Source organism: Crocodylus siamensis, chromosome 2, assembly GCF_052110815.1.
Source record: "Crocodylus siamensis isolate JL-2025a chromosome 2, ASM5211081v1, whole genome shotgun sequence".
Lineage (NCBI taxonomy): Eukaryota > Metazoa > Chordata > Crocodylia > Crocodylidae > Crocodylus > Crocodylus siamensis.
In genome coordinates, this window is record NC_143396.1 from 115,764,225 (window position 1) to 115,778,102 (window position 13,878).

At 40.9% G+C, this 13,878-nt stretch overlaps 1 protein-coding gene across 5 annotated transcripts in view; it reads left to right on the forward strand.

Moving 5' to 3' along the window:
- PDE5A (phosphodiesterase 5A) overlaps positions 1–13,601 on the forward strand; it is a 112,355-nt gene extending 98,754 nt beyond the window's left edge. For all 5 annotated transcript variants that reach the window (XM_090036634.1, XM_090036630.1, XM_090036631.1 and 2 more), the window contains exons 19-21: positions 747–821; positions 1,747–1,830; positions 7,197–13,601. In XM_090036634.1, coding sequence (XP_089892760.1) covers positions 747–821; positions 1,747–1,830; positions 7,197–7,334 — 297 coding nt within the window. In that variant the 3' untranslated portion in view covers positions 7,335–13,601. The remainder of the gene's footprint in view (positions 1–746; positions 822–1,746; positions 1,831–7,196) is intronic.
- Positions 13,602–13,878: the final 277 nt, after the last annotated feature.

Here is a 13,878-nt window from a genome sequence, read left to right on the forward strand (position 1 = left end):
AGAGGGCACTCATTTGTTGTCCCTCCCTCCCCATCCAGGGAGGTGAGCCGAGTGATGTACAATGCTGATAACCAAGGAAAACCATGTTGCAGCTCTTTCTTGGAGGTCATGTCTACTGCATGACATCACAGCAATTTTTAAGTGCTCCAGGAGAAGGGTCAGGGGAAGGAACACATCTGTACAGCACTGAAGCACGTGGAATCTGAACTGCTGCAAATGTGTATCTGCTCTTGGCCTCTGGGACTTGCTAGGTCCAACTCTGTCTTGATATGTAGTCAGTGAATCCTCTCTGAAGTCAGTGGCAACAACATAAGGAGCAAGCCCTCTGGAAGTTCTTCACAGCCACGGCTGAAATCTATTTACTGCTAAGCCCAGTGTTTCAGAACTAATGTCCAACAAATGCCACTTGTTTCAGTTACATCTCCTTATAGTAAAATATTAGTGTTTGATGATTAAAATAGACCTAGTTTAGTAAAATAATTTCATCCAAGCAAAATGTTTCATTTGCCATTTCACTACTTGGCTGAGCAGATTTAGAGAACATGGTTCAAGTACTAAAGATTTCACAGATAGGCCTCTTGAGAAGTCAGTTCAGGACATCTCATTAGCCTATCAGGTTTAGGACTTCATTCTTTTGTCATTAAGGGCAGATGTCCTGCAATTAAGTTTTCTGTTTTGGCTCTGCACAGAGAGTGTATCACCAGGGCTTTTGTAACTCACAGATGTGGTATGTTGCTTTTTTGCAGATAGCTGAGCTTGTAGCTACTGAATTTTTTGACCAAGGAGACAAAGAAAGAAAGGAACTCAACATAGAGCCAACAGTAAGTAAGAGAGCACACCTACTTTCAAGGTAATTGCTGTCAGTGGGGCCTTCCTTTCTTTCTCTTCAAATATTATACTTGCAGTAGCAAGTCTATGATCTATAGACCCAGCTCCTTTCTCACCATTTTGACAACTAATGGCTAGGTTCCCAAATACCTGTCTGTCCTTTAGGCTACTGACACAAAGAACATATATTTCTCAAAGGTAACTGACACCGCTACTAAACTACTGTATTGTCTTGCATACACACACGTGTCCCCCTCTCCCAGTACACTACAAGCCTTATTTCTGAAAGGCATTAAGAAGAAATATTTTTCCAGAGTTATGGCTGCAGAGAGCAGGGACAGAGCCTAATCTTCAGATCATCCACTCTCTTTTCCCTGCTTAAATATAACCCTAGCAGCTGCTAAAAACTGGTCTCCATGGCAGTCATGGACCTATGATCTTGAAGAGAATTTAAAGAGCTGTGAAACAGGAAAAGCCCTAACAGACAGCAAAATTGTCCTATCATAGGTAAAAAATCAGCTTCCCTGGTTAATACACAAAACAGCTTTTGTGGGGAATTATTTGGGGTAGTAGTTGTGTGCTGTATGCAAGAAAATATGGTAATTGTCCAGAAGGGGAAGTCTTAAAGAGCAGTGCAACCTGTATCCCACCCCAAACAAGTAGATTTTCCAACCCCACCAACTCTCTGGCCTCAGAGGAAAAAGGTTTCCTGAGGCTGGTCATCCAAGCAAGCTCCTATGTTGTAACATAATGTGGTTCTACGTTTCTGTGCTGAGCCTCCTGTGCTTTTTGAAGTGCTGCTGGATTGGATAGTGCCAACCTGACCCATGGATTTTCTTATTTCATTCATTTTACTATAGAGCTGATTTACTTGGTATGTGTTCCATGAAAGCTGACTAAATTGCTTTATGATTTCAGGATCTAATGAACAGAGAGAAGAAAAATAAGATCCCTAGCATGCAGGTTGGATTCATAGATGCCATTTGTTTACAGCTCTATGAGGTAAGGTGTTTGACAAAGGACCCTTCTGAACCAGAAACTGAACTGAGTACTGTAGCCTGCAATAAGGGCAGAAGATAAAGTTAGAAGCACTTAAGTGGTTCAGTAGCTCAATAACATAAGACAGTTTGTTTTTTGAGTTCAGTATTCATTCAAGAAAAATGACTGTGTGTTCATCACAGATTGCTCATATTGTGGTTGTTTGTGTTAATCATTGCAAAAACAGGTAGGGGCCGGGCAGTGTATTCTGGAGAATGCACCTGGGAAATGGGAGGCAGATCACTGGGTCATATGCCTGGCTGTGCCAGTAAGTTGCTGTGTACTTTTGAGCAAGTTGCAACATATCTCTATGCCTTTTTATTTATAAAATGGACAGTCATCCTCCCCGCCCCACTCTTCACAGCAGGATTGTTGTGCTGTCTCTGAACCCCTTAGGGCAAATGAACAAGTTAAATAGGATAGTCAGCAGTAGTCCTACAGCCTCCACTTCTGTGCTATGAAAACAGCTCAGGAATGGTATTTGGGAGGAGGGGGTTCCCAGACAGTTCCTTTTAAGGGAAGGCAGGCTGCTGTAGGGGACTGCAGGTTCCCTGCCAAAGACCTGTTATTTAACCAGAGCCATTATGGATCAAAGAGATTCAGAGTTCACAACTCTAAAGACTGAATTTCTGAGGAGGAGGAGGAATACTTACCCAGAGAAGAATTCTAGGGAAACTTTCCATTATGAATCTCATAGGAGCACTGGCTCTCTTGTCAGCTAGCTATTGAATGACATTGGATTAGATTGTGTCCAGGCCCTGCATGATTGTGCAGAAGTACAAAGAAGGCAGAAAAACTTCCTCTCTGTGCTCCTGCTTCACAGCAGAGCAAAAGCCCATGCCTTGTGTCCCCCTGAGCACAAGGTGCACTCCTGCCACGTGGCAGTAACCCCTAGCAAGTATACAGAGCCATTTCCTCAGGCATTGGCGGGGGGGACTTGGAGTGGAGCCCACACCGCACCCTTAGAAGGAGGATGCTTTCACAGGAAGCTGTTTTGAGCTTCCAGTGGGGCTGTGCAGCTCAAAGCCATGCCTGAGAAGCATAGCTCAGGCCATAAGCTCATTGACTAGATATTAAAACAGTCTGTAGTAGAGTGGCAGCTGTTGGTCCATACAGGAATGCAGGACCATGCATATGTGTTCAGGGTAAGTGTCCCCATATTTGACAGAGTATAGGACAAAGAGCATTAGATACCAGGGTGCTGCAGGGAAATGCAAAGAACAGCCCCAGTAAGGAGAAAGGTTAGGCTGCAATGTACATCTTGTTGCTGTTTAGGTTTAATAGTACGGGCAAATCGTAGATTAGAGCTCAGTATGGAGCAAATTAAGTGTGTTTATTCTGTATGGAGCAGCTGTGAACTCCACCTGCTTATATGGATACTTTAATAAGTATCAAATACAAATTATTTCATAAAAGGGCACTTGGAAAATGAGCAAGAAACCAGCATACTCTTACTGTTCTAATGCTGTAAAAATAGCCAGTGAACTCAGCTGTAACTTCAGCCTTCCCACTAAGTGGGTGCTTCACAAACTTCCGTCTCACCTCTAGGAGTTTGCCTACATGCAGAAGGACACCTGAGTTCCTTGCATCCATGAAGGTCTGAATAGGGAGGGGAAGTTAACAGATGGGCATGGTGGAGAAGACTAAAGTTTTTAATATCTTGTTTACTTTAGTCCCTGCAGAAAAGTCAACTGTATGGTGATAAGCACAGTTAAGACAAGGGAGGCAGAATAGTCAGTCTAGAGCAGGGGTCAGCAACCCCCGGCACACATGCTGAGCATGGCACGCAAGGCCATTTTGCTCAGCACACCACTGCCAGGCCAGACTTTAAGCAGCTGCTGCCAGCTGTGGAGCCCAGGCTGCTCCCAACAGGCAGCTGGGAGGCTGCAAGCCCTGCTGCAAGCAGACTGGTACAGCTGGGAGGCTGCAAACAGCTGCTCTGGGCTCCGGTATGTCAGCACTCTGGCACCTTCCAAGGTAGATATTGTGGTTTTTTCGGCACTTCGGCCAAAACATGTTGCCTACCCCTAGTCTAGAGGAACAAAAGAACACATCAGAGAGAACTTGGAGAAGCTAAGTGTTTTTAAGTCAGCAGGGCTGGGTCAGATTCATCCTTGAGTACTCAAGGAATTGGCCAAGGGAATTGCAGAGCCATTGACTGTTTTCTTCAAGAACTCCTGGACATTGTTTGACGTTCCAGAAGATGAAAAGGGAAAATGTCATATTCATCTTTGAAAAAAGGGAACAAAGTTGATACAGGTAATTATAGAGCAATCAGTCCAACTTTGACATGAAGAAAGGTAATGGAGCATATCATCTAGGAACTTTTTTCTAAGCATTGAGAGCAGGGGTATCAAATGTACAGCCTGCAGGCCTTAAGCCAGCCTATGGATCTGTTTCACTCAACCTTTGGGGCTCCCAGACAGACCAGGAATCTAAGGGTGGGGCCTGCTGCTAAAGTCTCAGTGACAGAGCCTGGAAGTGGTACACTGGATATGATGGGCCTGAACTTCAGCAAGGCTTATCATAGTATGCTGTAATGGCCTCAAAAGTAAGCTAAGGAAATACTATGTCACTGAAACTACTATAATATGGATACAGAACCTGTTGGATAATCATGCTCAAAGGGCAGCCATCAGTGGCTCACTGTCTAACTGGAGGAGGTATCAAGCAGGAACCCCATGGGTTGGTCCTGGATCTGGTACTGTTCTGGATCTTAATGATACCCTTTGCTAAGGTAGAGATATTTTAGAGCAGGGCTGGCACATGTGCAACAGGTGGTACTGACAGCCTCTGTGTGGCATGCAGCAGACAAGGGACAAGACAGACAACACCGTGGCAGATAGGGCAGGAAGCAGCAAACAGTAGTACACTGGGCTGGGAGCACAGGTCAGGGAGCAGAGCAGCAGATCAGGTAGGGGAAAAGGATTAGAGTGGCACTCTGGAGGGATATGGGGCTAATTTGTGACCCCTGCTGTTTTAGGGGCTAGAATTGAGATTCAAATAGACCTTGGTAAACTGAGGGAGGGGGTAGTCTGAAATAAATATTATGAAATTCAGTAAGGACAAGAGTAAAGTATTGCAGTTAGGATATAACAGCCAAATATACAAACACAAAATTAGTAACTAGCTGGGCTGCAGTGCTACAGAAGAATACCTGGGGGTTATAATGGACCACAGGCTGATTATGGTGTGCTGAATATACTTAATAGCATACTGGGTGTTTACCCAGATCTCAGCTGACTCTTAATTTAAGATGACCCCCCAGAAATTAAATTATGTAGGGTTACGTATACAAGGAAAGTATGTCAATTTGTTATAATTTTTCCATGTACAGAATCTAATTATTGGAGGGCTGTCTTCAATTCATGCTCCCACCACTGCAGCAAGGCAAGCAGTGGCAGGAGGGAAGACAGTGTGGGAGGTAGGGGAGGGAGGGACAGCAGGGGAGTCAAGTGGCCTGACTGCTGCCCCTATAGCTCCAGACTCAGACTCAGCTTCTGCCTGACCAAGGTGAGGCTAGAGCAACTACGTGCTCCACTCCCCAGGCTGGAGCTGGAGCATAAGAGATGTACGGAGATGACAGGGAGGATAGAGGTGTAGTGGTTTTGACTTCAACCCTGGGTCAGGACAAGAGGTGGATCCACAGTAGCTGCTCCCCCCTGCCCACAACTTGAATTCAAGACAAAGGGCTTCCCCCACCCCATGTTACATGTGGGAGGCAGCTCAACTTGGATTTGAGTAAATATGATATTAATGGGATTGTTGTATGGAGGTCATGGGAACTGATTCTTCCACTCTATTCAGCATTGGTGAGGTCCCATCTGGAGTACAGTCCTATTTTGGGCATTACACTTAAGGAAAGATATAGACAAATTGGAAAGAATCCAGTGATAAATATGATCGAAGTTTTGACAAGTATGACATGAGGAAAAGTTGAAAAACTGGGATTGTTTACCCTGGAGAAGAGAAGACCGAAGTGGATTTGAGAAAAGTTTAGAAATACAAAACACAATATATAGAAGTTGGTGATCAACTGTTCTCTTTGTCCCCCAGAAAATGAACAAGTATTAATGTGCTTAAATTTCAACAAAGGAGATTTAAGTTGGATATTAGAAATAACTTTCTAACTGGGAAGGATTATCTAGAGAGACTGGAATTTCTATCACTGAAAGTTTTGAAATTCAGGTTAAACAAAAATTTGTCTAGGGCAGCTTAGACAGAGATGATCCTGCCTTAACTAGGAGTTTGGACTAGGTGACCAGTCGAGGTTCTTTTCTGTCATGTTTTTTCTAGGAAAGCTCCAATAAGTTGTGCATAAGAGCCTGATTCTTATCTCACCGTGGTGTAAATCAAGAATTCCACTGAAGTCAGTTGTTTGAATGCAAATTAAATTCATGGAGTAAAATTGTGACTGGTTTCACTCTATATGTACTGACTTCAGTATGGCCAGGATTTGCTTCATATGATTGTGCAGGCATTCACTAAAAATTCTAAGGGACATTCAGCTCAGCTGCAAGGTCCTTATACATGGGATTTAGTGCCACTGAATTACAAGCTAATTGGAGTATTCAGATGAAATAATGCTTCAGAACTAAGCCTTTTACAGCCTAAGGATGTGTCTCCATCAGATGTAGTTGGGAAATAGCAAAGGGAATATCACAGAAATACCCATGGGTTTGTTTGCAAATGTCACTATTTTTTTCAGTAGAAACTTCTTAACACATACATGTATATATTTAAGCATTCTAGTCTATGCCAGAGGATGGGAATCCAGTTTTCTCCAAAACTTGTTTTCTGTTTCACCCAAATATGGCAGGTCACTCTTGCCTGGTCTCCAGCAGAATAAGAAATCTCAAGACCTGAGACCTTCGGGCATTTGTAGACATGCTTACGCCTCAGTGCTGGGCGCTTTTAAAAGCACCTGGCATCCTGGCACATGTTGTATAAGTGGCAAAATACATGTCAGCGCTGAGAAAATGGTGGTTTTGCAATCTTGAATGCATGACATTCAAGGTCTGTTTAGTTCAAAAGCACACCACCACCATTTTCTGCATGCTCATGTACATTTCACTGCTTATACAACTGCACACGGTGCAGCGCAGTGCACATCAGCTTGCACGTGGAGCAGAATCGATTAATCGAGTCTGCTCCAACCCACCGGATCTCCAGAGCATTACAGGACAAAAAGGTATGTGTAGAAATACCCATCAAGACCTCAAATATAGTCTGCTTTGCAAAACCAAGTAACTGTGTTTGTGTTCGATTTTGAGTGGAAGAGAGCTTTTTAAAAAACAAACAGTTTTCAAGCAATTTTCCATTTCTTTTAGGCCATGACTCACGTATCCGAGGCCTGTTACCCTTTATTGGATGGCTGTAGAAAGAACAGACAGAAATGGCAATCCTTAGCAGAACAGCAGGAGAAGAATCTGATTAATGGAGAAAGTAATCAGTCCAAACGGAACTGAGTTGCTGGGTTAGCAAGCATGTGTTTTAAGTTTACTATAAAGTACAATAATTTGGGAATACTTCATTTTGCTATACGCTGTGTGTGGATTTTGTGTATGCTTTATCACTGCTGTATTATTTTTTCCACAGCCTTTAAAAGCATAGCATGATCACTTTTATGCCAGTGTTCTATAATGATTATATATTCTTATATTTTATTTGCATGAGGTGAAACAATAGATTTGCAGGTAGTTTATTCTACCCAGTTCTACACAGAGGTACAAGTTGCTGATACTGGACTTGGTTGGAGGGCTTTCAGCTTTACAGATGTATATATAGATGTTTATTTAGTGTTTGTGACTGGCCAGTACCTTAAAACATACCATATTCAGCACCTTGCTTCCCCTTATTTTTTTGTTGCATCCTCGTATGTAAGTAGTGAGCGATGTTGTCTGCTCTCCCGCAAGTTGCCAGGAGGCAAGAAGGATCTTGGTGATTGAGGTTTGCATTAATGGCTGAATCTAATACTCGTTTTACTGACAGAACTTCTATTGAAGTCAATGAGAGCTTCACCTGGAGATGCAGAATTGTGCCCAAAGTGACAAAGCACAGGGACTTGTGTGATATATTGTATCAGGTGTTTCCTGTTACAAGGATGTGTTATCCCTTCACTCTTTCCTTTTTGAGGAATTTTAAAGCAATCCTGTGAATGAGTAGACATAAAAGACCTAAACTGAGATTTGCAATGGAACTGTTCTGACATTTGCTTAGAGCTAGTATAGCTGCTTAATAGACAAGGAAATGGCAAAATGCAACAGCATAGATCATTGGCTGCCTGGGAAGAACATTTCAGATAAAACATACAGGAAACACAGGAAAACTGAACTCAATAAGATTCCTTTTGATGGTATGCTAGTGTTATCTTTGTTCTAAAGATCTATTTAATATCATGACCAACAGACTGAAGCACAAGAAGGAAAAGCATAAGCAAATGTGTTTGTTAAAGCAAATGATAAAAACTGTACTTATTCAAAAATCTGATCCAGAGAGAGGATGTGTCTGGGGATTTGTGTCAACAGTCTGATTCACCAGATTGAGAATCTAAGAAATGACCATGACCAACTGAATAATTGCTTGAGATTGTAGAAAGTTTTTGCATTAATGTTGGGAACTAAAGTATTTTTATTTAAAAAAAAAAAAAAAGTTTTCAGCACTCATTCTACTAGCAACAGTTTTTAACCACAAAGTCTTAAAGCAATATGGGAAAAGACATAAAGCAAAACAGTTGAGAATACTGCAGGGACTTAGACTTTATATATGAGGCATAAACATTCAGAAAAGACTTTATATATGAGGCATAAACATTCAGAAAAGGAAAGAGAGCCAGTGGATTTGCATCAGATATAGAGGAAACCAGTATTCTTCAATAGAGGAGATAATGCATAAATTCTTTTGAATAAGTCACTAGACATTTATTAAACAAAGCATAGGGATAAGACATCCAAAAAAGGCAGCACATTTACCATGTGATGCCACAAGAAGATGAATGTCACAGTTTTAAAAGCTGGAATTGGTAGTCATAAGTTAGTGATATGGATGCAAATATGGATGTATAAAGATGCACACAAATGCTGTTTATAATGATTTGCATATCTGTAATATATATATTTTAATTTATACCAGGTGTAGTGGCAACCAAGACTGGTTTATGTAAAGGCCTGCATTTAGTTTGACTTCACATTCAAAAGGTCAGAAACTTATTTGAAAAACAGTTTCTGAACAGGTGAATCCACAAATTGTAGTTGAAAACCTTGCAAGAAATTTTTTCCCTTGAGATTTCTGGTGTCATCTGATTATATTATTATTTCTAGTGCCATCTGGTCTGGAATACCTGTTGGGGAGGACCTGCTTTTCAGCTATCTTGTTTCTGATCCCAAATAAAACTCAGAAGCACTTAAAAATCATGAATAACAAAGAAATGTTAACTAAACATTTCAGAATCTTCCAAAGTGTTAAGTTTTATACTAGAAATAAAGGAATGTGAATCCTTGTATTTGGCGACATTTTAGCTAACTCAGATTAGAAGCCATTGATCCCTAGTAATTCAGTAATTTATTATTATAATACCCAAATTTGGAAACGTTTCTTTGAAAAAATACTTAACCATTTGCCATTCAAGTTTTTAAAAACCTTGTTATATAATTTATTAAAAATTCTTGGGGTATTATGTTTTGTAGTATACTATGCATAAGTTTATATGTATATATAATACTGTGCGTGTGTGGTATACTTAATAGGCATAAATATAGTAGTTGCCCTTAAAATTTAGCAGTTACTCCTTTGAGAAATAGCTAAGACTAGCTCAGGATCCTCATATTTTCATTTTTACCATAGGAAAAACTTGGACACTTCATGTATTGAAGTAGAATTATTTTCTTATCTATGCCAGTTGATAAGAGTTTACGCGCATGGGTGTGGGAATGTGTGTCTGTGTCTGAAAGGACAAAATCTCTACAAGTTTATAATTGCTGGTGTGGTTAAGACCAAGGCTTCATTGGTGATGATCACATAACAAATCAACTATAGTGATATTTCCTTTTAGCAATATATAATTTACAGTAAGATCCCCAACATTATATATCTTATTTGCTATATTGTATGTATAACATAGCTTTATCATGATTTTATTTACACTTTTTAATTGTTGTAAAAAGGGTAATGGAGCCATACCTTTCACATAACAAAAATGAGTGCAAATCACACAGATTGCCATCTTTTTTTTATTGCTACTTATACACAGTTTTACAGAATATATACGTAGGGTACGCACATATATATGTACACTGCACAAAACCTCTCCCTATTGAGGAAAGCGTATGTTTGAACAAATATAGAATTATATTTTGTAGCGAGATTTCTATCTAACGACTATCATAACATTTGTATCTATATATTTATACAAAACACATGCACACCCTTTGAACTACTGGTTCAGGGCATTATAAGTGTATTTTGAGCACTCTAGGCAGATTCCAAGATTGTTCAGGTGATTTATATTTTGTTTCAGTTTTCCTCCCAGGTTATGATGGTTGTTGTTGTTTCAACACTTGTGTATGGATGGTTTGTATGCAGGTTGCAGATAAGTATTTTTTTTTTCCTTTGGCAATACAGGTGACCATAGAGGATGTGTGACAGCTAGTTGCACTTAGCTGGTTTTGTACATCATCCCAGCCAAGGCTTTGTGTAGCTTAAAAACCTCCAAGGATGTAAAGTCCACAACCTCTCTGGGTAACCTGTTCCAGTGTTTTACTACCCTCCTAGTGAGAGAGTTTTTCCTGATATCTAACCTAAACTTCCCTTGCTGCAACTTGAGACCATGGCTCCTTTGTTTTGTCATCTGCTGCCACTGAGAACAGTCTAGCTCTAGCTCCATCCTCTTTGGAACCCGCTTCAGGTAGTTGGAGGCTGCAATTAAATCCCACCTCAGACTTCTGTTCTCTAGACAAAATAAGCCCAGTTCCCGCAACCTCTTCTCAGAAGTCATGTGCCCCAGCCCCCTAACCATATTAACTGCCCTCCAACAAAATTTTGTTGCCTGAAATGTTGATCAGGACAGAGGGTAAAAGTCTTCTGTGGGCCCAGTCTTGGTTCCATTGAAGCCACCAGGAATTTGCACACCAACGTGTTTGGGAGGAAGCATTGTTGGAGGGGGTCTTCACATTTCTTTCAATTAAGACCAAAAACGCTGCTAGTGCCATCAAACAAAATTAGTTCCCACTGAAGTAAATGAGAAACATATACCCAAATAAGAATCTGACTTTAATGTAGACTTCTGTGCTTTCTTTTCTTCCATTAAAAAAAATAACACATTTTAATACCAACCAAATGAATGGGTTGTCCTGGTCTTCTTCCAATTAAAAATAAGGAGGATCTTAAAAAGTAGTAATAAAGTCCTTAAAGTAACCTTGCTCTTACATTGATTGCAGAACAAATAAGTTTTCACATGCACTACAAAGACTTAAAGAAATCCATATAATTATTCTTCTGTAACAATTTGTTTGCTCCCTTGCTTATAAATCAGTGCCATTTCAGCAATCGGTGAACCCTTAATACCTTCCAGCATGCTAAAAGTTAAAGTTGGTTACTTTATGCTGCTTTCAGATGAGCAGAGAGGGCGGATGGTTTTTATGACACAAGGGGGTTTTCGTTTGGGGGAAACGCTGCCATTTTTATAGAGAAGCACTGCGTTTTCCCCTCTTCACAGAAATGGGTCTGATTCAGAAATGCCATTCAGAACCAGGCACATGTAAAAGTGAGCTTTTGATGGATCAGCGTTTCCATGCTCAGATCTACATTCAGTTTCAGATTCCTTTGTCTTTCAAGGGTCAGTTAGGTGCAATTCTGATCTAGCCTGTGATGTTGAAAGAGGCCTAAGTCAGGTAAGTTTATGGAGTGGACTTCCCTGCTGGGTTTTTCGCAGTTATGTAGCCCAGGGTGTCAAAAATATAGCCTCTGGGCTGAATCTGGTCCGTGGAGCCCTGGGATCTGATCTGTGGGTTTCCTACCAACCCCATGTACTGCATGTATCACATGCTGGCCTCAGCCCCATGTGCCACATTCAGCATGTGGAGCCAGTATGATGTGCGCTGCATGTGGCACTGGACTCAGCACTGCATGCAGCACACAGGCTGGTCTGGGAGGCATGTTGCATACAGCGCCCTACATGCTGGCTACAGCGCCAATCCAGGTTGGGCCCACAGACCATCCTGGCATGGTCCACCTCTGGTGCTGCATTCAGTGCACAAGGCCCAGTCAGCGGCCAGCATGCCACACGGAGCCTGCGAATCTGGTCCAGGGCTTGTGCTGCACAAGACGCCCACATTAGACGGCTCTGTATGCTGGCTCCAGTGCATAGGGATGGTCTCTGGGCCTAATCCAGCCCAGGGGGCCAGATGAGTTTGGCACCATTGATGTAGCAGAACCAAACCCTAGAATGCTGATTAGAAACAATGAGCTGATTCATACTGTTCTCACAAAAGCTACATGGAAGTATCTTGTGAAGGCATCAACTGAGCATTTGATTTGTATCAGTTCTGTAACAATCGGGCGTGTGTCTAAAGATGTGCAGTCTACATTCCAGAAGCGCTCCGCTGTATTTTACTGTTCTTTGTTCTGCAGCATTCCCCAGAGACCTGAACTATTTCAAAAGAAAAGCTTGAGTTTTGGAGTTTGAATACAGATGTGAGCTGGACAAAAGTCAGATGGTTAGGGCTGGATGTTCAGGTCAGACCAACAGAAATGAAAGCCCCCATTAGTCAGGCCTGGGTAACGAGTGATATTTTTCTAAATCAAGCAAATGGTGATATTGGGATATTTCAGCATTGTTGAATGACTGACAAATGACTAGAAAAGCATGTGTTCCACAGACAGTAGTCTTTTTCCGTAAAGGAGCTCATACCTAAGTACCACTGTTTGTAAATGTGTATTAATAAGCAACGCTATGCACCCTGAGTTTTCCCATTCCATGCAGTAGGACCTGCTCGTTCAAACACTCGTTTGCAGTTGCTGCGATGATTCCCATTGAAGTGGGAGTACGATTGTGCCCCAGAGACTTGAGGAATGGGTCATATTTACCATTATTCTTGCCTATACTATTAAAAAGTAAAACACCCTGGACCAGTTCTTTCTGGTCGTGACACTTCCTTGATCTTTTAGTGAACTGAACTAGCCCCACTGATTTCATTCATACCCCGCAGGTGTGACTGAAGCTTGAATTTGGAGCCCTCTTGTTGTATATCCATGGCAGACGTGTGTGTCACTTAAAGAATGTAGTTTGGAAAGCACTGTAAATGGTTTAAAAACAAATTTCTATTGCAGTTTAATAAAAAATAAATAATGAGCTGTCACTAGCCACTAAGTGTGTCTATTTGTATTCTTCTACCTTTTCAAAATATTTGAACAAATATATAGTTTCTGGGCACAGTATTTTTGTACTAGCCTAACAGGGTTACTTTGTATATTATGTCCTACTTTTAAGTAGCATTAAAGTCTTGAATGTTAATTTGATCTTGCCTTTTCAGTTTTCCCCACTACACAGTTCATTGGCATAACTTTCTTTAATAGTTAAGAGAATGATTTGTCCTAGTTACTGTACAGTAAATGAAAGGAAGAATATTGGGTTATGTAATTTTCTGTGTCAAACTGCTTTTCAGTTACTTATTTCCTCATTCTCTTCTTTGTACTGTTTTTTCATGCTTTGTAAAATAAAAAAGGAAGATGTCAACTAAGCTTTGTCTATTGATCATTAATTTTAATGAGCATGAATTTTCAGAGCAGCATCTTAGTCCAAGAAGTTGCTTATAACAGTTTTGATATTAATTGGATTATTGAATTAATTGTATTTATTATTAATCCCTGAGGAGCTTAGAGATACTGCTATGGAGTATTATAGAATTTTAGCATCGGTGTCAGGAAATTCCCCAGCCATGAGCTTTGTCAGAACTGAAAACCAGTGACACAATGTTTTTCTTCAAAACGCAACCCAAATAATTTAGTGTTATTAAC